At 40.0% G+C, this 22,714-nt stretch overlaps 2 protein-coding genes across 4 annotated transcripts; both read right to left on the reverse strand.

The window, feature by feature from the left end:
- Nucleotides 1-6,230: 6,230 nt before the first annotated feature.
- LOC115727960 (berberine bridge enzyme-like 18) lies at nucleotides 6,231-7,881 on the reverse strand. Its single transcript, XM_030658284.2, has one exon. It carries the CDS (start codon nucleotides 7,848-7,850, stop codon nucleotides 6,264-6,266), a length of 1,587 nt encoding a protein of 528 aa, XP_030514144.2. The 5' UTR covers nucleotides 7,851-7,881; the 3' UTR covers nucleotides 6,231-6,263.
- An 8,533-nt stretch (nucleotides 7,882-16,414) lies between these two features.
- LOC115727958 (berberine bridge enzyme-like 21) lies at nucleotides 16,415-20,457 on the reverse strand. 3 transcript variants are annotated; one of them, XM_048276405.1, is made up of 5 exons: nucleotides 20,435-20,457; nucleotides 20,113-20,317; nucleotides 18,274-20,020; nucleotides 17,423-17,747; nucleotides 16,993-17,167 (listed from the first exon to the last, which is right to left on the reverse strand). In XM_048276405.1, exons 3-4 carry the CDS (start codon nucleotides 19,895-19,897, stop codon nucleotides 17,635-17,637), a joined length of 1,737 nt encoding a protein of 578 aa, XP_048132362.1. In that variant the 5' UTR covers nucleotides 19,898-20,020; nucleotides 20,113-20,317; nucleotides 20,435-20,457; the 3' UTR covers nucleotides 16,993-17,167; nucleotides 17,423-17,634. The 3 variants fall into 3 exon arrangements, with proteins under 3 accessions (XP_030514141.1, XP_048132362.1, XP_048132361.1); XM_030658281.2 differs by lacking the exons at nucleotides 16,993-17,167; nucleotides 20,435-20,457 and adding an exon at nucleotides 16,415-16,453 and having other exon boundaries at nucleotides 20,113-20,425; XM_048276404.1 differs by lacking the exons at nucleotides 20,113-20,317; nucleotides 20,435-20,457 and having other exon boundaries at nucleotides 18,274-20,082.
- Between the last annotated feature and the right edge of the window lie 2,257 nt (nucleotides 20,458-22,714).

A 22,714-nucleotide genomic window follows, 5' to 3' on the forward strand; every position in this document is an offset into this window, starting at 1 on the left:
TAAACAGCTCCATGACTTTCTCTTGTATTTATTAAACCACATATGTCCGAATGGATCAATTGCAAAGGAAATTCAACTCTTGTTCCTTTTTCCAAATGGTTTCCTCTTTGTTTTTCCCACAAGGCATGCTCATAAATAAGCAAATCGACAATTTCAATATTGCCCAATAAGCCCTCTTTGGCTTATCTAATTATTCATTGTTGGCTAATATGGGGCCTAGCATGCCATATATTCATATCATCACAAAAGATGAAAATATGGAATAACTTACATTCACATTTTGTACTTAACAATCAGCACAATGAAACCATCCAGAACCATAATAACTTGAGCCCAACGACAAGTCACCACCATCGTTATGAAAGTTCAAAATAAAATCAAGTTTAACCAAAACTAACACGGTAACTAAATTCCATTTATTTTTGGAGCATATAATACATCATGCGGGAGAGGGGTACGACCACCGCGCATATTCAATTGGCGGGTGCCAATTTCTTTAATTTTCACTCGGAAATTGTTTCCCACATTTATCCAATTTGCTCCATGTGGAACTCATTGAAATTCCACTAAGGCATTTATGTCCTTCACTACATGATTTGTGGCCCTTAAGTCTATAATCTACAAAGGATGAGAATCGGTTACAAAGAATGAACTGTAGACATAAGTAACACTCTCAAGTGCACAAAGGGTTTTTAACTTCTTTAACTCACTATAATTATGAGCAAAGGGATCCTTATTGCCACGGTTAAAACACTTCACATTTGATATGTTTTCCTTGAAATGACATTTTCCTTTCTAATGTCGATTAAACTTCGATTTCTATCAAGAAGGATATGTTCATTTGTCCTTTCCATTTCTTAAACCTACCTTGACGCTTACGCTTGGAGCACAAAGCTCATTTGAATTGGAATTAGCATAACAAATGTCGATTTTAGGTTTTGCCGCCTGAAGGCGATTAACCTCTAATTCAAGGCGTCGCATAGCATTATCAAAAGTCTTTTAAGTTTTGTTGTGGATCAAGTGGATATTCATATATGCACACAACTATGAGGTTAAGGACAGATCATTGCTTGCACTTGTTGCTCATCGGTCAAAATGTGGCATGCATCGTGACATCCTCAAATTCGACTCTATTTAGGATGTAATGAAGTGACGATTTTAATCAATGCAATATAGTCACGATCGATCGATCTTGACCATGAATTAGAATCCTAATATGAGCATCGAATCTTCGAGAATCTTATGACTAAACTATTGGGCGTCGCTTTATTGAGCTACGTATTTATCGATTTTCTCAAGACTCTTTGTTTAAGGATCGATGAGCCAAGATTTGGAGCCTATGAAGGAGCGGGCTGGACGAGGAAAAAGCGTGCAACAAGCCCAAGTGAGTTTCGGCCATCTAGGCCCAAGGGCAAGCTAAGTGGGCTTATTAAAGCCCATTAAGCTTTTTAAAGCCCAAACTCTTTTCTTTTGAGCCCAATTCCAATTTATACGAATTTGTATAAAATACTAGCTCCGATACTCGTATAGTACTTCATACTATACTTTGTGAAATTACCAAAATGCCCTTACCTTGTGAAATGATCAAATTGCCCTTCTTGCATTAATTGCAAAAGACAAGAAACCATAAATGAAGAGAGGACTTTGGGGGCATGCATTGATGAGGGATTTTTATTTTGGTTTTGGCTTGCTCAAGAAGCCTTAGAGAGATAAGACTTGGTCTTTGTCTCACTCACTCTCTCTCCTCTCATTCTCTCCCAAAAACCAATGCCATCTCCCTCTCCCCCATTTCATTTTCGGTCAACACCATTTCCAGCATATCTCAGCCCCTTTTGGCTGGTTTTAGCCGGCCAAAGTCACCCCCTAGCTCCGCCGTGAACTCCCTTTGCCGTGCGAGCTTTGTTCGAGCTGTTTCCGAGCCAATTTGAGCACCGTCAAGCCAAGAACAGCCCCTCCGGTTCTGTTTTCTGCTGTTCGGTGGTCCTAGGTGGTTCTGTGTTGATTTCGGATCAAGTACCGCGTAGCCCACGCCGCCGCCAAGGCACTAGTGTTCTCGGTTTTCTAATCGGGTGAGTTATTGCCCTAATCCCTTTATTAGTATGTTAAACTTGATTAGAATGTATTTAGATTAGTCTAAATGTTCTTAGTACTAATCTAATTAACCATGGTTGGGTTAATTAACCATAGTTGGGTTAGTTAACCATAGTTGGGTTAGTTGACCATGGTTGAGTTAGTTAACCTTGGTTAGGTTAATTAACCGTAGTTACTTTTATTAACTATGGTTGGGTTAGTTAACCATGGTCGATAAGCTATCTTGATAAGTGATAATCGATAAGTGATAAGTAATAAGTGGACTTGATAAGTTTTCAAAAATGTGATAAGCTATCACCTATTTTAATGATAAGCTATCACCTATTTTACGATAAGGTATCGCATATTTTAATGATAGGCTATCAAATTCTATGATAAGCTATCGGTATTTTGATAATTAATTATTATTTTCTAATTAAGTAATTTAATTTTAGCAATTTGATATTCTATTTATTAATATGCTCTAGTATCATATTTAGTATTATGTTATGAAGTAGTTAATGGGAATAGCCATATAAATTGGCATTTGTAATAAATTGATTGGCAATGTACAAGGATGGTGATTGAATTGCGTGTATTTGGTCACGTTCAATTTATTTGTTAAGTATTTAGTCACGTGTAATTTATTTACTAAGTATTTGGTCACGTGTAAATTATTTACTAAGTATTTGGTCACGTGCAATTTATTTGTTAAGTATTTAGTCACGTGCAAACGGGCGTGCCCTCAATCGGCCGTAATTGATCGAAAGGATATATACCCGAATGAGTCGGAAGATCCCCGTAGAAAGACGGGCATGCCCTCGATCGGCCATAATTGATCGAAATGATATATTCCCGAGTGAGTCGGAAGACCCCGATAGAGAAAGACGGGCATGCCCTCGATCCGCCATAATTGATTGAAATGATATATACTCGAGTGAGTCAAAAGACCCCCGTAGAAAAACAAGCGTGCCCTCGATCGTCCGTAATTGATCGAATGAACAGATATTGCCAGAACCGAAAAACCTCCGTGTGAGAACGGACATACCATGAGCGGCTGCAATGATGAGAGTATGCTTGAGCGCATTATGCACGAGAAAGCGACATATGTTCTGATCATACATTTATTTATTGCAATATATTGCTTGCAATGAGTTGTAACGTGCAAGGCGCGTACCAAGGCAAGTAAGGTTACCTATGATTGTGTGGTAGCATACTCGTACCTATATACCATGTTACATTACGGGTTCTAAACAGATCCGAGCTGAGTTGACCTCCTAATCGAGGCTTAGGCCGTTAACTTGCTGAGATTTTGTATCTCACCGATTGTCGTTAACAATGTTTCGGGCCTTTAGCTTGGGAGAGCGGACTGACTTTGAGAAGGACGTGGATCTCTTTTGGAGTAGCTGAAAGTAATGTTAACCTAACCCTAATCTAGTACTTCTAAGGGTTGTAGGAAGTAGCCCCGAAGTGGGGCTTATATGTGTAAATGTACTTCACGGGGTTAACGAGTAATTATTAATAAAATAGACTTTTGTTGATACGGAGTAGTGGGATGTCCTACTATCTATCCCTATTGTTATGTTTGTCTAGGGAAGTAGATCGCTTCCGTGTGTGTTTAATTGAAACATGAAATTTTAAATGGGTCGTTGACGCGTCCTGGGACATCACAACTTAACGACCGCGTAGGGATGTTGACATGACAAAGGGAGCGGGGCGTGACATGCATCTTACATTTCACTTATCATATTTGACACGCGCCACAAAAGCTGTTTTATATTCTGCCCATAATGCATCATATAAGTGTCAAACCTTATAGTGATCTATCTCAAGTTGATGACCGATATCTAATCAAACTTAATTAAATTTTTTTTAATGCCTCCCACTTGACTTTGGCATTACCATAAATGTCCGAACTCAAGTATAAAAAAAAATTTCCATGCTACTCAACAACATAATGCGAGTAATAGAGTTCATCTTGATCCATGCAGCAAATGCCTCTTTTTCACTTCTAAATCGTGCAGTATTTTCATCTTCAAATTCTTCCATAACTAGGTTAAGAGCTTTTAGTACTTCTTGCTTTTCTAACACATACTGGATTCTCATATTCCAGTTTTCATAATTCTTACCGTTCAAAATTCTCTCCTTTATCAAGCTCGGGTACAATGCTCTAAGAAGCTAAAGCCATTGTATCTGAACATAAAGTTCTATAAACATATATTCACGAACCATTAATGCATAACATTTATGCATCTATTTTACACCAACTAATTATATTAATGAGTAACTTCACATAATGCCTCAAATTCGAAAGTTCACTATATTCCCAATCATCGTCCAAGGATCCTCGCTTGAAATTACCATTAATATAATCATTATGTAAATTTGAGTTCATCAAAGTTACTAAGACTTTATAGAACTCCCCACTCAAATAAAGATCATAAATCAAATAATGATCTCCATATTTTGTGATTATAATATGGCATAGCATGATTTGAACTTATACACAAATAATTCATGCATCAAATCATATACTGATTACGGGATACAAATAGCAAGTATATTAAACATTATACATGCTAAACATGCTCTACACAATATGGCTATGTACATGTAAGCCATTATTTTATTTTTATTAATACTCGAAAACATCCGAAATACTAGTATCATGGGTTTCATACGTATTTTCATAATTTTATATTAAAAAAAATGTCTAGATAATATATCAAATTGAAGATAATTTCAAGACGAATGGAATGGTACCTTACATCCCCCCAACGGAGTTCAAACACGCCCGTACGAGCCGGTCAAAGTTTTGGCATGTGCAATCAACGCGTGGTCAACTATCAGAGTTGACTTTAGGGGTCAAAATATAATTTTTCGAAAATACGAGGACCAAATTGCAATTATAAGAAAGTGCGAGGACCGAATTGCAATTTTCAAAAATTTTGGGGCTAAAATTGCAATTTTTAAAAATTTGAGGACCAAATTATAATTTCCAAAAAGTTCGAGGACCAAATTACAATTTTCAGAAAGTCCGAGGACCAAAATGTAATTTTAGGAAACTTGGTCTGACTGGTCAACGGTCAACGAAGACCAGTTAATGGTCAAAGGCCGACTGGTCAACCATTGACCGGGTCAAATCGGGGTTGAACCGGGTCCGGAATAACTTGAACCAGATTTGGGATATTGATAAACCGGTTCCGAGATAGGGTAAACCAGGTGCGGCGCACGCGCATGTGCCGCGCACGTGAGGGGCGTGAATCCCACGTGCGCCGAACCCCTCCGGCGCGTGTAGATCTGTCCGGCCACCTCCGGCGATGAGCCACCACTCAAAACAATCATATCGACAATACGAATCCGATGGTATATTCAAATATAATTTTTGTTGACCGAAATTTCATGGAAAGGCGTCATTTCGCCGTTGCCCCGATAACTCGATCCCACCGTAGCGCGTGCCGCGCGTGCGGGTCGTCCCGGCGTCACCTCGCGACGAGCAACCACTCCAAATTCTCGTCTCGCCAAGCCCGTTCAATTGATGTAATAAAAATTCATTTTCGTTGGATAAAATGTCACGAAAAATCCATGAACAATAGGTTCGAAAAACTAGTTTCTCACACTAATTCGTGACCAAAACCTTGATAATCAATCAAGAAACAAGAACCGGCGCCCTGATACCAATGAAAGGAACGTATCTCGATTACATACACAACGAAATTACTCTGAATCAACAAACCCTAGAATCATTTTGAATCACCGATCGAAGAAATATATCACGAAACGGACATACCTCGGGTTTTCACAAATTAAATGTCCACAATGCGGTTCCACGAGAGATTGTTCGTCCATTTGACGATCGGGAGAGAAGATCGGGAGTTCGTCGTCATTCATCACTTTTTTACAATTCTCTGCTTTTCGTTGGAAGAACGTCTAAATAACGTCTAATGTTTAGAATGAGATAACTACCTTTTTGGCAATTTATCTATAATGGGTCAAGGACTGTGATAGCCCACATGGGCGAACCACGGTCCTTCCCATACATCCTCATTTTCTAACAGTTCGGATTTCGTATATGGGAGACATATATCGATAATATAATCACTTCTGGTAAAATCCAAGGGTACAACCGCAAATTATTGAACTTGTCGACATATTTTGCCAGTAAGAGTCCAATTTGGCTCCGAAACACGGGCTTATCGTCCTCTTGGAGACAAAACCGGAAAGCTTTGCTCGTTCCAGAAAAAGTTGGTCGGATCGGACGCCGTCTTCACTTTCACCAATCTCCTAAAATTGCTCTTGAAATATTTCAAACCCCAGACACTTGCTTCAGCATAACTAGTATTGACGTTAGTGTTCCTCCCCAAGTCAAGATCCCTATAATTCATATAAGCTGCTCTTGGAAATCTTGAAACGTAAGGTGCCATATAATCGTACAGCTCTCTCATCCAATTGATGTGCTCATTGCTTTCCTCTTCACTGTCCCAAGTAACCATGTACTGAATTTTGTACTTGTTCCCTCTCCGGTGTGGGAAAGGGGTCTCCGATTTGGAGATCTGGCTCATTACCCCGCCATAAGGTGTTAAAATCAGGTAAGACGTCTCTTCTTCGATGAGCTTATTCCATAGACCTTGCAAAGCGGTTTCCGAAATGGGCTTCATCACGTAGTCGGATTTCGCCTTGTAGAAGGATTTGGACGATTGAGTCCGGTTGAGCAAGACTCTGGGAGATTCATCTTGAGAATATCGTGCGAAATAAAGGACGGATTGTATCCAACTCATCTCCGTGCAGCTTTCGCGTTTCAAACCCAACTCGGGAAAGCTTTCCCGGATTAAAGGCAGGACTTTTTCAATCTTGCCGAGGTACAAACCCTCGAATGAGATGCTGATTGTGTTGTTCGCCAAACCTGAAGATGGAATGACGACTCCTATCACAGCGTGGAGAAAGATGTCTTCCTGAAGCTTGTGTGCAACATTTTGCCACTTGTACAAGATCATAGTTCCATTTTCTTCAATGGTCTTTCCTACTTCAAAGACAGTAACAGTTGGAGGGACAGGAACCAGCATAATTTTCCATGCAAAGATCACACCAAAGCTTGCTCCTCCACCTCCTCTAATAGCCCAAAAAAGATCTTCGCCCATCGATTTCCGGTCCAAAATCTTTCCATTAACATCAACGATTTTGGCGTCGATCACGTTGTCAGATGCTAGACCGTACTTCCGAAATATCGTTCCGAACCCGCCCCCGCTAACATGTCCCCCAACTCCAATAGTGGGACAACTACCAGCTGGGAATCCCAAAACCTTGCTCTTTTGAGAAATTGCAAAGTACAATTCTCCTAATGTTGCTCCACCCTCCACCCATGCACTCTCTTTCTCGACATCCACCTCGACCGACCTCATGTTCCTGAGATCGACAATGATGAAGGGGATTCGGGATACGTAGGAGAGGCCCTCGTAGTCGTGGCCCCCACTCCGCACCCGCACGTGCACACCGTGCTTCCGGGAGCATACTATGGCTGCTCGTATCTCAAGTGGATGGATTGGGGTCACAATGAGTTGTGGTTTTGGTGAGGAAGTGTTCAAGAATCGGAGGTTTTGAATGGAAGACTGCAAGAGAGAGATATAAGTTGGATCGTTTCTTGTTGCAATGGTTTTGGAAGTGGAGTTGGATTGGAGGGAATGAAGGGAAAAGCATTGGAGAAAGGAGACTTGATCAAAGCTTGAAGCCCCATAGCAAAATGAAAGGAAGATGATGGAAATTAATGGAATATTATCTGCCATTGAATGCCCAGTGAAAAATAAAGAGAGGGTGGCTTAATATATAATGTGGGAATGAGCTGTCAATTACGCGTATGAGTTGTAATTAGCTAAATTAAAAATTATGAATTTTAGGAATCTTTCCTTCTTTTACGGGTAAGTCTGTTTTCTAATAGTTTGTCATAGCTTGCGCAGGGAATCCATCTTACAGCTGTGACCTCTCGTAGGTCGTGAGAAGAGAAAGAAAATGTTCAAGTCTGTTTTCTGATAGTTTGTCATAGCTTGCGCAGGGAATCCATCTTACAGCTCGAAGAAAAGCTGAAGAAATAGGGTTCCTAGAGCTCGCTAGTCTTCGGTCATTAAAAAGATTAGTTTTGACATCTTACTTTTGTTTCATAAGCCAAATCACAATGAACATGCAGCTTTTTTTGTATGGATTTGGATTGTAGCATTTATGTTTTAATGGTAAAAACGCCTTCAATGTAAAAAAGAAAAAGAAAAATAGAAAACCTACCTGCCAGAACTAGTTGACTGAATGTGATGTACAAAAACATGATCCCTTTTCATGGGGGAAACTACCCAATAAGTCTTCAGCCTTTGCGTAAAATTTCAATGTAACCTTTTCGGCCAATTTTCATTGAAAATGTTTGACGTGCTATTGTGCAGTGTAGGATGGCCTATTATGACGCCCACGTGTGTGATTTCCTGTAAAATTTGACCGGAATGACTATATTGTAATTTAACGCAATAATTTAGGACTAAATTGATAAAATTGAAAAGTTTGGAACTAAATTGGCATCCGCACAATAAGTTTAGAATCAATTGAGTAATTTTCCTGCAACCTAGTGGAACTAGTTTGACAAATGTAATGTACAGAAACATGATGATGTTCATAGATCCAACCAAATAGGGTTGACACTATTTTAATCTGAGGCTGGATCTCACATGGTAGAAATTCAAGGGTGCTTGATATATTCAAGTCGTTTATTCGAACTTTGAAAAATCCTCGTGCGCTCTTATTTTTCATGGTCCATCTAAATTTATGTGGTTGGAATCCAATGCCTTATCTTCAAACCTTTCTTGATCAGTCGTTTGCCTAACCCAAAAAGAACTCCACTTCCAGTTTTCGTGCGGGACCACCTCGGACTGTTCCGATTTTCAAGTCTGCCGGCTTTTCTTTACAATAAACTTGACGAATGGAAATTTTTGCGTCCTCTAATTTCGTCAACAAATTGGACAAGCAGAATTTAGCAATGCGAATTGGCCTAAAAATTTTCTAGTACGAAGTACTTTTCACGGTGGACTTTCCTAAAAAGCACTTGGACACGAAGAGATTACATGAAATCGGATTAGACACAATTTGGTTACATTTACGTAACTAAGTTTTCTATTTTTGAAATCAAGAAGGTGGGTTCTTTTTATGTTTGGATGGCTAAATATAAAATTAGGAGTTATTATCCGAAAATTCCTAAGTTCATGATACAGCAGTCAATTCAATCCTTCATTTTTAATTTGGTTATTTAATCATAAAAACCTTTTGACGATTTTTCAATATGATCATTTCAACGAATTTTGGCTGGAAATCACTAAAGTGGGCACCGTCTGTCTTACGTGACACCAACCAATGTAGGAGAATAAAGAAAAGTAAAAAAGAAAGAAAATAAAAATAAAAATAAATCAGCAAATTTAAATATAATTGGAAAGATTGTCCACATCAACATTGTTCGTACCACATAGGCTGGTTGGCCCTGATTGCACCTCCATGTCTTCAATTTTAGTCCAAAATTGAGTGAAAGGACTACATTGAAAAAACCTCAAAGAGGCTGATAATTAAATTGGCCAAATTAAAGTGTTTAAAATTGAACTAAATGTCGTAGAATATGTCTAGTACTTTTTGGACAATTTTTCTTATAAACTTGATCAAAGTAAAAATATAAACCAGCATAATCCATTATCTTGAAAGCAAAAAGCTTCTTCTTTTTTTTTTTTTTTTGGTAATCCGGGATCCGCCAATCGTAATCGGGTCAACTCACCACCACCCGAAGGGCGGTGAAGACCCTTTCCGATGGCGACTATACCTGGAGGGAGGCTAGCCCCGCAGCCCACCAGCAAGGGCCCCCCACTTAAGTCCAAGAAACGCGTTGGGAGGGTTTTGAACCTTTGACCAGCTTGCGCCTTAGGGCCAAAGAGCTCAAAGCTCACCAAACGCGCCATGCCCGTGGTGGGTGCAAAAAGCTTCTTCTTTTCATAATCAAAGATTCTAATTATCCCTAATGTAAGGCCATTGGACAGAAACTTTGGCTCCAAAATACTACAGATCTCTACTATTTAAGAAGATGTATTTTACTTTTCTTTTAGCATACTATCATCGCAATGGTGATCCCACTCATATCATGTAATTAAGAAATAGAGTATATGTTTTGTCCTTATAAGCAAGAAATAAAGGTGGCGATAAAATAAATATAACAATATTTAAAATCTCGTAGATTAAAATAATTAAAGAGGAATTTAAATTCCATTATTTTTTTCTGGGCACTTGGTCATGCCTTAAACCTATGATCTGCATCTCATCTTTATTGATCAATTTTTTATTTTATTTTTTTATTTTTAGTATTCGCCCATTAGTATTCTACTTCGTGGAAAAATAGTTGTGTTTTACCACAGTAAAATTCATTCTAATCTTTGACTTATCTTTATAAAAAAAAAATCATCAGTTATTTGTGTTGATTGTAACAAAATTTCTTCAATATTTTTTACTGTTGGCTTGATGATTGTCTCGACTACTCTCCCTTGATTCAATTTCTTCACTATATTTTAACCGAGCTGTGCTAAAATAACAGTACTGTTTGGCTTTGAAATGACGGTGTATTCTAAGCCAGAATTACAATTTGAAGAAGAATCGGCCACCGAATGTTTACAGGCTGTTCAATTGCTTTCAATAGGGGCAAACTCGAATACTTGGATCTCAACCTCCATCCCATCTTTCCTCTATGAACAATCTTTTGCAGTATAACCTGTTAAAAGTCCAACTTAGTAAACCTCATTTCCTGGAGCTTTTCTCTCTTCGCTAGTCTCTTTTCTGCATTTTGTCGTACACCGATAAAAATCCAACTTTCGTGGGTCAGTGGTTTTGGGCATATGGAGTGAACCGGAACTTTCATGATTTTATTGTTGCGCGAAACCAAGCGATCTAATAATAAAGTTGACAGAATAAGAAAATAAATCGAACATCGGATGTATATGATTTGGTTGTAGAGACCTACGTGCACGGGGAGAGCAACAACAAATTTCACTATAAATTAAGCGATATACGGAGATTACAAACCACACTTGAGTTACTCAAACACTCTCAATATTTCCCAAACTTCAATTACATCCAAGAACGCACACAGTATTTAGCCTCCAATTCCTAACGAAATAATCTCTCAATCTCGCAAAAAAATTACGCAAATCTAACTTCAAGATTTAATTGGCTTCGATACTTGAATTCTTGATGCAATTCTGCGAATAAAACCCATTAAGAAAATCCTTGCCAAGCACTTGATCATAAACCGGTGCTTTAAGACTTCGTACGATCAACAAAGGCGCACAACTCACGGAGAATTCTCTGCAAGCCCCAAAATCATCTTGCAACCACGAGCATATATATGTGTGTGTCAATTCTTGGACCACATGAAACCAGAAAAGAAAACTTCAAGTAATATTCGGTCAACCACTTCAAGGCCTGGACTTATCTATTTCCTTCTTTGACCAAGTCCACGCTAGACTTTTCAAAATTGCCCAACTCTCCAACGTAGATTCCATTTTGCTTTTCCTTTATATCAATTCTTGGACCACGTGACACCAGAGCAGAAACCTTCAAGTAATATTCGGTCAATCACTTCAAGGCTTGGACTTAACTGTTTCCTTCTTTGACCAAGTCCACGCTGGACTTTTCAAAATGCCCAACTCTCCAACGTAGATTCCCTTTTGTTTTTCCTTTCTTTTTCATGATCAAACCGTGGATTTCAATGTGCAATAGGTTTAGTAGATTTCAAACTTTATCCAATCTTGCCAAAAGATATTCAACGCAAGATATTCTAGTTTGCTCGACTTTGGATGTTCATAAAATATTCAATTCGAAATATTTACATTTTCGTTTCGGGCTCAAACTCGAGATATATTTCTAACAATCTCCACCTTGGCTCGATATTTGAGTCAAGTCACAATCGCTTTATGATAATCTAAATTTCACCTGCTACTCTCCCACAGCTCCAATGAGCTCAATCGCCACGACCACTTTCCAAGTTCAAGCCACGCTTGAAGTTCTCTATAACCGTGGACCTCATCAGAACACCAACTCCACATGCTCTTTTAACTGCTCCATAAAGACTTTTTAATACAAGCTCCTCTATCACGGATAAAACAAAACCATCATTGCATCCATATATGTTAGGAGTCCGAATACATACCTTGTCAACATCAGCGATTACAGCAACTATTGGCTCTATAGGCTCCACCTTGCTACAAGCACCATCTATATTGACTACTGTGCTAGTACTTGTTACCTCAAGAGTTTCTGGTTGCAACTCCATCTCAAACCGAACACCACCAAAATCCGTATGAACACCGTTATAATCACTCCTAGCTCGAAATAATAGAGACTTGTCAAAGGTAACTTTTATGCTGCAAATAGGTGAATTTATATTCGGCCACTACAATTGATAACCCCACTCACCTCGTGCATATCCATGGAATATGCACATTGTCCTCACATCGAGTTTACCACCACTTACTCAATAATAACACGTGCAACCAAACATTCTAAAAATAGAATAATCAGCAACGTTACCCGACCACACTTCTTCGGGAGTCCGATATTCGATTGCGATCGATGGAGATCTGTTCACTAGGTAGCTCACCATATTAAGCGCATCCGCTAGAATTCTCTTAGGCATACTAGCACTAAAGATCATTTTATGGGCCGTCTCTAGTAATGTTCTGCTCATCAATTTTGCAAACTGTTGTGGTCTGCTGGCACTAGTGCACTGTTTCACTATGCCCTTTATCATGCAGAATTTATTTACCAACTTCAAGCAAGACTCCATGCTACTGTCAATTTGCACATGCTTGATCAACTTACTAGTCTCTGTTCGATCAAAGCTCTCGACCGCTTATTCCCGACAACAATATCAAATTGTGTCTCGGCACAAACACCTGTGTCTTCCTCAAGCGGTCATTAGACTCTCAAAGATATGCTGATGTCTCCGGAGCGAAACCTATCAATGTTTCACATTGAAGCTCATACGAGCCACCATACTTGACTCCTTTCATTATCACCAGAGCACCTCGATCAACCTTCAGAACTCCACCTTGTGAAGAATACCCGCATCCAACTGAATCTATGGCACCCAAGGAAATTAAGTTCTTTTTCAATTCTAGAACATATCTTACTCCGGTCAATGTTTTCACAATACCATCATGCATCCCGATTTTAACATCACCAACATTCACAACATCGCATTTAGCGTTGTTCCCCAATTGCATTTTACTACTATTCATGTATTGATAAGTAACAAATCGGTTCCTGTTTAGTATAGTATGAAAAGAACAACCATAATCCATAGTTTATAATCCATCCGTCAAATGACGAATTCTCGATGAGAGACAAGACCTTATCGACACCATCGTAATTATCAGCTCAAGTTGCAACATCATCTGCAGATTCAACTCTAATTTCCTTGCCCGTTTCGTTTTTCAGCTTAAAACAATTCCTTCTAAGATGCCCTCTGTTACTACAATTCCAAATGACAGCACCACCAATCCTAGACCGATTGCGTCTATTCGAGTTCATACTACTTCTACTACCACTAGTATTAGTTTTTCCTCTATTTTCACCTACTAAAGCAGTAGATACATATTCGCCATATTCTCTTTTATGGATGTCCTCACTTAAAATTAAATCTCGAATACCATCAAATGTTAAACTTGTTGATCGAGAGGAATTACTAATAGCGAGAATGATAGTATTCCAGCTATCGTGCAATGAGGATAATAAAATCAAAGCACATACCTCATCTTCAAAGTCAATATCAATTGAACTCAATTGACGTTCACATTGAATTCATTGATATGATTAGCAATAGACGCACCTTCGCTCATCTTCAAATTAAATAGATGTCAATCAAATAGTCTTTGTTGATCGTAGAGGGCTTCTCGTACAAATCGACGGGGGCTTTTATCAAATCTGCAGTGGTATTCTCTTTGACGATGTTAAACGCGATGTTACAAGCCGGCGTTAGTCGAACAACACCTAGCGCTCATCTATCCAGCAATTCCCAATTAGCTTGCTTCATCGTCTCTGGTTTCTCTCCGGACAGGGCAAATGGAGCTTCATCCGATATAGATAGTATTCAATTTGCATCTTCCGAAAACCAAAGTCCTTCCCCTCAAATTTGTCAATTTTCACTTTTACTTCTTATGTCGCCATCGATTGGCTTCAACTCGACAAGCCTAGCTCTGATACCGATTGTTGCGCGAAACCAAGCGATCGAATAATAAAGTAGACAGAATAAGAAAATAAATCGGACATCGGATGTACATAGTTCGGTCGTAGAGACATACGTCCACGGGGAGAGCAACAATTCCTAACGAAATAATCTCTTGGAGATGAGCGAATAGAGCAACATAGTTCGGTTAGTATTTTTCAAGCCCCAATTACATTCAAGAACGCACACGGTGTTTAACTCACAATTCCTAACGAAATAATCTCTCAATCTCGCAATTACACAAATCTAACTTCAAGATTTAATCTGATACCAATTGTTGCGCAGAACCAAGCGATCGAACAATAGAGTAGACAGAACAAGAAAATAAATCGAACATCGGATGTACGTGGTTCGATTGTAAAGACCTATGTCCACGGGGAGAGCAGCAACGAATTTCACTATAAATGAAGTGATACACAGAGATTACAAATCACACTCGAGTTACTCAAACACTCTTAGTATTTTTCAAGCCCCAATTACATTCAAGAACGTACAAAATGTTTAGCCCCCAATTCCTAACGAAATAATCTCTCAATCTCGCAATTACACAAATCTAACTTCAAGATTTAATCGGCTTCGATACTTGAATTCTTGATGCAATTCTGCGAACAAAACCCATTAAGAAAACCCTTGCCAAGCACTCGATCATAAACCGACGCTTTAAGACTTTGTACGATCAACAAAGGCGCACAACTCACAGAGAATTCTCTGCACGCCCCAAAATCATCCTCCAACCACGAGCATATATATATATATATATATATATATATATATATAGGTATATGTCAATTCTTGGACCACGTGAAACCAGAAAAGAAAACTTCAAGTAATATTCGGTCAACCACTTCAAGGCTTGGACTTATCCGTTTCCTTCTTTGACCAAGTCTACGCTGGACTTTTCAAAATTGCCCAACTCTCCAACGTAGATTCCCTTCAGTTTTTCCTTTCTTTTTCACGATCAAACCGTGGATTTCAATGTGCAATAGGTTTAGTAGATTTCAAACTTTATCCGATCTTGCCAAACGATATTCAACGCAAGATATTATAGTTTGCTCAATTTTGGATGTTTGTAAAATATTCAATTTGAAATATTCACAATTTCGCTTCGAGTTCAAATTCGAGACATATTTCTAACAAAGATCATGCCTCTAGAAATTTCATCATGGACAATGCCTTCACGAGTACTCCGGCAGATATCCCGATGGGGATATCTTCCAGGACGTTCTATGAACATCCCGCACTGTACAAGGATGTTTTGAGAAGCGTCCCCAAGCGCGTCGACGATGTACGACGTCCCAAGCTTTCCTCAAGGACTCGCCTAAGGAAACATACCTGGGATAGAACACGTTTTCCTAACAGCCTGCGGGTTTGTCGGTGTCCCTTCTCTAATACCTTCTGAGTATTGGGACATTCACTCAGACGACGATGGACGTTCTACAAGCTCCCCGAAGTCTCCACTGGGACCTTTGTTTTTTTACATATCTAGTAAAGACGTTTTTTTGCCAATAGATATGCGGCCTTACTAGTAAAATGATTAGGGGGTGAAGATGCTAGTATCACATATAGACACAAAACACCGAGACTGCGCAATCTTCTCATTCACCACTGATTTTTCTTCTTAATAGTTAGACGGTGTCACTAGGAATTTGACTGGCCGAATCAAACTGCATAAACCATACAATAGTATAATGTGAATTGGGGCAACAAATAATTATCAAGAGACAAGTATGGATCAATTTAAAAGGAAATATGTCCACAAACTCGTGTGAAGTTCAAAAACTCCACCTTGCTATTACAACCTATTATATAACTGTACTTAGAAATGTAACCTCAATGAGCATCCTCTCTTCCCAGTCAAACTTGATTGTTTCTCTCGTTCTCCTCCGACTTCTCTTCGATGTGGGGCACTTCATCATCATTTCTAGATCGTCGGTACATTTGACATGTTAAGAGTCATGCAGAAGTGGCACGAAACCCATCATCTGCAACTCTTCCATACTGCTCCTTGTACATCAACAATTTGCAGACGGTAATTAACAAAAGATGAATCCAAAGACTCCCTGGATTGAAGTCGTTCTCATCCTAACGCAGTTGCTTATTCTATACATATTATAAGCCATAGTAAAAATATGAGATCCGAAAGCTAGACAAATGCTGTAGGAACAGACATCAAAGAGAACACCAGACAAGCAGCTGGTTTAACCACACACATGGACTGGTCGGAATTGCCATAAAACTGCGCTGTTCTTACAGATCAGTTCAAACCAGTCAAGAACAGGACTGAACTGTAGATCAATCCAGTTTTGTGGACTGATCTCCATGGTCAATCCTCTGCCGACCAGTCCATGTTTCTAGCTAAAGTAACTTTTTCGTTTGTTCTATTTCATATAAGTATCTTCATCATTTTTCTAGCTTTCAAAATATAATATTTCTCTGGACTTATGATATGTAATTGATAAAGCAACTGTTTTTCCAAACATGAGATAACAAATCCAGTCTTTAACTAAGATTTTGAATAGCTGTTGCGAATTCAAGTTAATTATGTTTCGCCTCTTTCTCAGAGAAAGATGAATAAGAGCATTCCCTTTTTTTTATATTGAATTGTTTGTTAGCTTTCATCAGTCACCCTCCTTTGTCCTCCTGGTAAATCAATCTTGCAGAGTTCCTCCACAGGCAGCAACCAACAAGTGCCATCAAGCAACAGTCTACCACAGACTTCAATTCCTCCCTGTCCTCCCGGGAAACCAATCTACTAGAGTGGAGGAACTCCACAAGCAATCAATAAGAGCAGCCAAGTCCCGCATCAGATGTACCCTACATTCAACACAATCAGTCGCCTTATAACTTTTGGAAAAAGTGAACGAGAAGTCTTAAACATTTTATACATAATGCAATCAAGTCTAAAACTTTTCAAATTGGTTTAATTAAGTCCCAAAGATCTTTTTCAAAAAGTACAATCAAGACCTTTCAATAGATGGTACCTTAAATTGCAATATGCTACTTTCTTATTTGGCAGGGGACAGAAAGCAGTATGCCACTTTTTGATTTGGCAAACATCTGCAAAATTACCTGCGTTTTGGCAAATCATGCGTGTCATCCAGTGGCGACAAGGTAGACATTACATGAAGGAAGACGTGATTACCTCTTCCTTGCTAGTGTCAGTAGCCAACTAATGGATTCCAACTGACGGCACAAGATGGAGCATTATTGCTGTCCTCCTTCCTTCCAAAGAGAAAGCTGAGCAAGTCTAACTTCCCTCGAGAAGGCGCTGGCCCTCATTTCTAGGAATAGATGGTCATGAGATCCTTCAAAAAGAGGAAGAGGATGACCAATACCGTCACTTTTCTAGCGGTATCTGTTGACCCTGAATACTGACTCATGGCCAAGGAGGATCCTGCAGGAAAATTTAATGAGTGAACCACTGAAAAATCTTCATATGGGTGTGTTTGTTCATGAATGAAGCAGAACGGGATAGCAAACAATGAAATGAAGTAGTCGAAAACCAAAAAGATTCGATAGCAAAAGACACATATTTCAAACATTATGCACGATCATTCATTCTGGTTAAAGGGAAAGTGAGAATGGTCAAAGAGACGAGTTAGAAATCAAGAGAAGGTTCTGAAATTAGCACTTGTTTCATTTGGATCATTTATTTGTAAACAAGCAACAGAGACGACCCTAGAATTCTCCATTGGCAATGAAATCATGCACTTGCCTGTCTACTCACAGCAAACTACCCACCAGTAATCCAACCAAACTTACTAGTTTAAGTTCACTATTAAATCTTTCTCAGAAGAACAGGAATAAATCACAAAATAATTGTAATTAATATACCTCTTTGAGGACAGGCGTTTTCAAAAGTACCACTAACCAAAACAAAACTCATTAGTCTCACTTTAAACTCATGCCCAAAGCCTTACTTGGAAAAGGAGGAATACTTTGCTCATTCCTGAAGAAGTTCTGCGGATCAACTGCAGTCTTAACTTTCACCAATCTATTGAAATTTTCAGCAAAGTACTTCACCCCATACACACTGCCTTCCTTGTAGCTATTTTCACCATTATCAGTTATCCCGATATCGAGGTCCCTATAGTTCAAAAAAGCCCTTCGTGGGTTTTTCGACACATACGGAGTCATAAAATTGTAAAGCTCTCTTATTTTAGCCAGATTACTCAGCTCCACTTCAATTCCATCTTCATTCCAACTGATTGAGTGCTGTATTTTAAACAGATTCCCAGCTCGATGAGGGAATGGAGTGTCTGATGCAGGGATTTCCCACATTTTTCCTCCATACGGATTAAACACAAATCCGACCTTCCCCAATTCAATCAACTTATCCCAAAGCAACTCCAATTCCTCCCTCGACATCGGTATGCGCACATAATCCGATTTCCTCTTCAAGAAATTCACTGACTTAGGCATTCGGTCGAGCAGAGCATCCACGGCAGTACCACTATCGAAGTCCCCCCACCAGAGAACCGACTCAATCCAGCTCATCTCTGCACAATCCTCTTTCCTCAAACCCAACAGCGGAAACTCCTCATTAACCATTGAAACCAGCCTATCTGCATTTCCAAGAAACAGAGCCAAAACAGAGGCATTAACTGTTTTAGCTCCTTTTTGTCTCTTGGAACTAACAGGCTGAAGCAAAAGCCTCATGAACAAATCATTATCAGTCCTCGGCGCGATGTTCTGCCACTGATACACAAGCTCAGTCGCGTTTTCCTCAATCGTCCTCCCCACTCTAAAAACAGTAACCACTTTCGGAACAGGGACAAGCTTCACTCTATAGCCCAATATCACTCCGAAACTTGCCCCACCTCCACCTCTAATAGCCCAAAACAAATCCTCGCCCATCGAGCTCCTATCAAGAACTCTACCCTCGACATCCACAATCTGCGCATCGACCACGTTATCGCTCGCCAACCCGAACTTCCGCAACATGTTCCCGTATCCACCAGCACTCAAATGCCCACCAACGCCGATAGTCGGGCAAACCCCGGCATTAAACCCATAAAGCCCACTCTTTTCCCAAATCCTATAGTACAATTCCCCAAGCGTCGCTCCGCTTCCAACCCAAGCGGTCTCTTGTTTGACATCGACATCAATGGACCGAAAATTAAACATGTCGAGAATCAAGAAAGGGGCACGGGCGACGTAGGAGGTACCTTCGAAGTCGTGCCCGCCGCTCCGGATTCGGAGTTCCGTGCCGGTTCTCCTGGCGCAGAGGACAGTCGACTGGACGTGGGATGGGTGGGAGGGAGTGAGGATGAGCTGTGGTTTCGGGGTCGAGGAGGTGTTGAAGCGGCGGTTGCGGACGAGAGACTGGAGAAGGGTCGGGAACGAGAGGTTGGTCGGGGAATGGAGGATTTGGAAGGGCTCTTGCTGCTGTTGAAGTGTCCGCGTGTGATTGACGAGGCATTGGAGGAAGGTGTCGGAGAGTGAAGCGGAGGAGGAGAGTGAGGATGAGACGACGACAAATAGGAGGAGGAGGAGGAGAAGCAGAGGAAAAAGAGGGGTTGATGGCGACGATGGTGTCGCCATGGCTAACGTGGAAGGTGTCGGTGGCGTCACCGACCCTTTTGCTCTTTCGAGCTTGGCATCACTTTTCTGTGGTCGAACGGTGTCGGGAAAATATCTGGTCGGACCGTTCTAGATTTTTAGAACCTGGGTTTTTTGGAACCAATCCAAAACCCGATCGGTGCGTCTCGAGTTCCTTGATCGATCCACCGTAGTACACCGTTCTAGATTTTCAGAACCTGGTGTATTTGGAACCAATCCAAGACCCGATTGGTCCGTCTTGAGTCGGTTCCTCAGTCGATCCACCGTAGCGCCGCCGGCGAGACCACATCCTCAGGCGGGTTTTCCTCGAGTTGGTTCCTCGATCAATCCACCCTCACGCCCGCGGGACGACATCCTCATCCGGGTTTTTCAAATTGATGGAAATGTTGTTGCTTGGGAAATCTGATAAGTCAAAGAAATCGAATTGCCCACATGGTCAGCATATCCGCTGTGAGAGTTCTTTAAGTTGCTAAGCAGCGGAGCAATTCTCGTCGCATTTATGACAGAGTTCCAGCTTACTGAATCAAATGCCAATGAATTTCTTCGGGAGTAGAATCTTGTTTTAGTTGTGGAAGAAGAAAGGCATCTACTCACCATTCTGGATTTGGCGAAGGAACCAACACTAGAACCTCATAGGTCCCAATTTATACATGACAAATTTATCTTAAATTAATTTTTTAAACATAAAAAATTTATACAGCTATTAAATTTTCTTGTCAAATTACTGGGTTAGATAACATATGATAGTTGGTGGGTATACCAGTTTATGGTGTATATTCTCCATTTATCACAAATGTACCAATTCATAGTTTTTCGTAGTAATAACAATCCAATTTAATGAATACCAACGAATAGTAAATTTATCACGGATGTATCATTTTAGAGTTTTTTTATGGTTAAATTTGTCACAAGTATATCAATTTCGGGCTTGAGGTAAATTATCACAGGTGTACTAATTTAAGGTTTTTCGTGATATGAATCCATTTACTAAACTTAATTTAAATAGCCTAAAATAATATGCCTTCCCTAGTCACTCTCCATGTGGACCGGGGTAAAGCAGTCATGCTCAAGCAAAATGAAAAGAAGTCTTGAAATCTATCGTAACCGTCCCATCCTAGCATTGACTCCAACCATTTCTCAAACGAAGCCCCGGTCATCTGGGCTTGTTACGTGATCAATTAGCTCCTTTCATTGAGGGCAGCCCGTCCAATAATTAAGTTGAGTTGCAATTTTGGCACCTGTTGTAAGTTGTCCTCTGATCTTTTAGTATTTGCAATTTCCCCCCCAAAAGCCTTGAAACCAATTGCAATATCCCCTTATGTTAACTCTGGCCAATTTTCATGAAAGGTCTTCAATTTTGATAATTCTCTAATCTGGCCCATACTTTTAAAATGATCAGTCAAATAACCAAATATTATATTTCGTATGCACTATGACCCTCAAGATGGAACCGTTGTCCGGACGGTCCGATTCCCGGTTTTAGGGAGAATTGGACTGGTGGACCGCCCACACGGATCAATAAATTTTAATTTTTTTATTTTTTAAATGCACAACTTAATTCTGAATTTCTAACCACAAAAAAAAAAAAAAAAGACACTGATATTCCAGAACTAAAGTGCTCGCATTCCTGAGTCCTAACCTAAACCCAATCTCCCAAATTAGCGATTGCCGTCATCTTCCTCTCCAAATTAGCGCGACATCATTATGTTACCAATTTTATTTTCAATTTATCGGTTCTATTGGACCACCCGGGAACGGAACCAAGCCGGTGGTCCAGTTCTTGAAATATAGAATCGAGAGCATCGATCCGGTCCTCGGTTCCTTAAGGAATCGGACCAACCCGGATTATGCTTTTCCCTAAATTGGAGGGGCGGTCCAGCATGGGGTAACCGCACTGCCGGTAGAGGCTATACTGCAGCCACACGCATGTACTGAGCAACGGCTTGACAACTTGCTTAAGTAGCTTAAGTCGATCACTAGAGTGATTAGATCAAAAAATTGGCCAAGATTAAAATCGAGGTGGTTTTTGAAACTCGTTTAAATATTCCAAAGGAGAACATTGAAAGCCATTGAAAATTTAGCGGTTTACTTGCCAAAACTTGGGGGGAGAATTTAATTCGTCATCTACTGATGGACAGATTAGCGCTCCATATGGGAGCAAAATAATCGCATGAAAAGCACATGTCCAGAGCTTCAAGTGTAAAATGACTGTATTCAATCCAGAGTGACATTGCAACTGTTTTTAAGACTTTAGGGAAATTTGGTAAAATTGAAAAGTTAAGAGATAACTTACAACAATCCAGAAGTTTGAAATAGAAAAGAAATGTAGTTCTCCCAAGGTTAGATAGTAGAGTGTTTGATACAACGATCTTTAGTGAGAAAATTACCAAAAAATTTCTAAAATGTAGTTCATCTGATCAAATTTGGCCGAAAATTGATGATGTAGATGACGATTGTCCTACGTAGCACAACCGACATTAATGTGGACTTTTTAAAATTTTTATTAATTTTTCTTTTCTTTTTTTGTCATTAAGATCGACAGGGACCGTCGGCCATTTGCTGAGACCCAAATACCCTCGGCGGTCAAGGACAAGTGCCTGCAAAGCCCTCGCCGATAGCTAGAGAGGGCTAATCGTTAATGGTCCCGACTAGGGCCGCAAGCCCTCCCCAAGTGGCCGATGAGGGCTTCCCCGGCCCATGCCCAATGGCCAACAGGGGTCTTCGTGGTGGCCAACAGCCCTTAACAAGAAAAGAAGGAATAAGAGCACTAAAAGTCCTAAAACTTATCGTGTAAGTGCA

This window comes from Rhodamnia argentea, chromosome 3 (genome assembly GCF_020921035.1).
Source record: "Rhodamnia argentea isolate NSW1041297 chromosome 3, ASM2092103v1, whole genome shotgun sequence".
NCBI classification, from domain to species: domain Eukaryota; kingdom Viridiplantae; phylum Streptophyta; class Magnoliopsida; order Myrtales; family Myrtaceae; genus Rhodamnia; species Rhodamnia argentea.

Excerpts from the sequence above, each read along its gene's own strand:
- LOC115727960 (XM_030658284.2), bottom strand. The coding sequence starts at position 7,850 with ATGGCAGATAATATTCCATTAATTTCCATCATCTTCCTTTCATTTTGC.
- LOC115727958 (XM_030658281.2), bottom strand. The coding sequence starts at position 19,897 with ATGGCGACACCATCGTCGCCATCAACCCCTCTTTTTCCTCTGCTTCTC. Across the intron at positions 17,748-18,273 it reads AAGTATTCCTCCTTTTCCAA|GATCCTCCTTGGCCATGAGT; the intron begins GTAAGGCTTTGG and ends ATTTTCCTGCAG.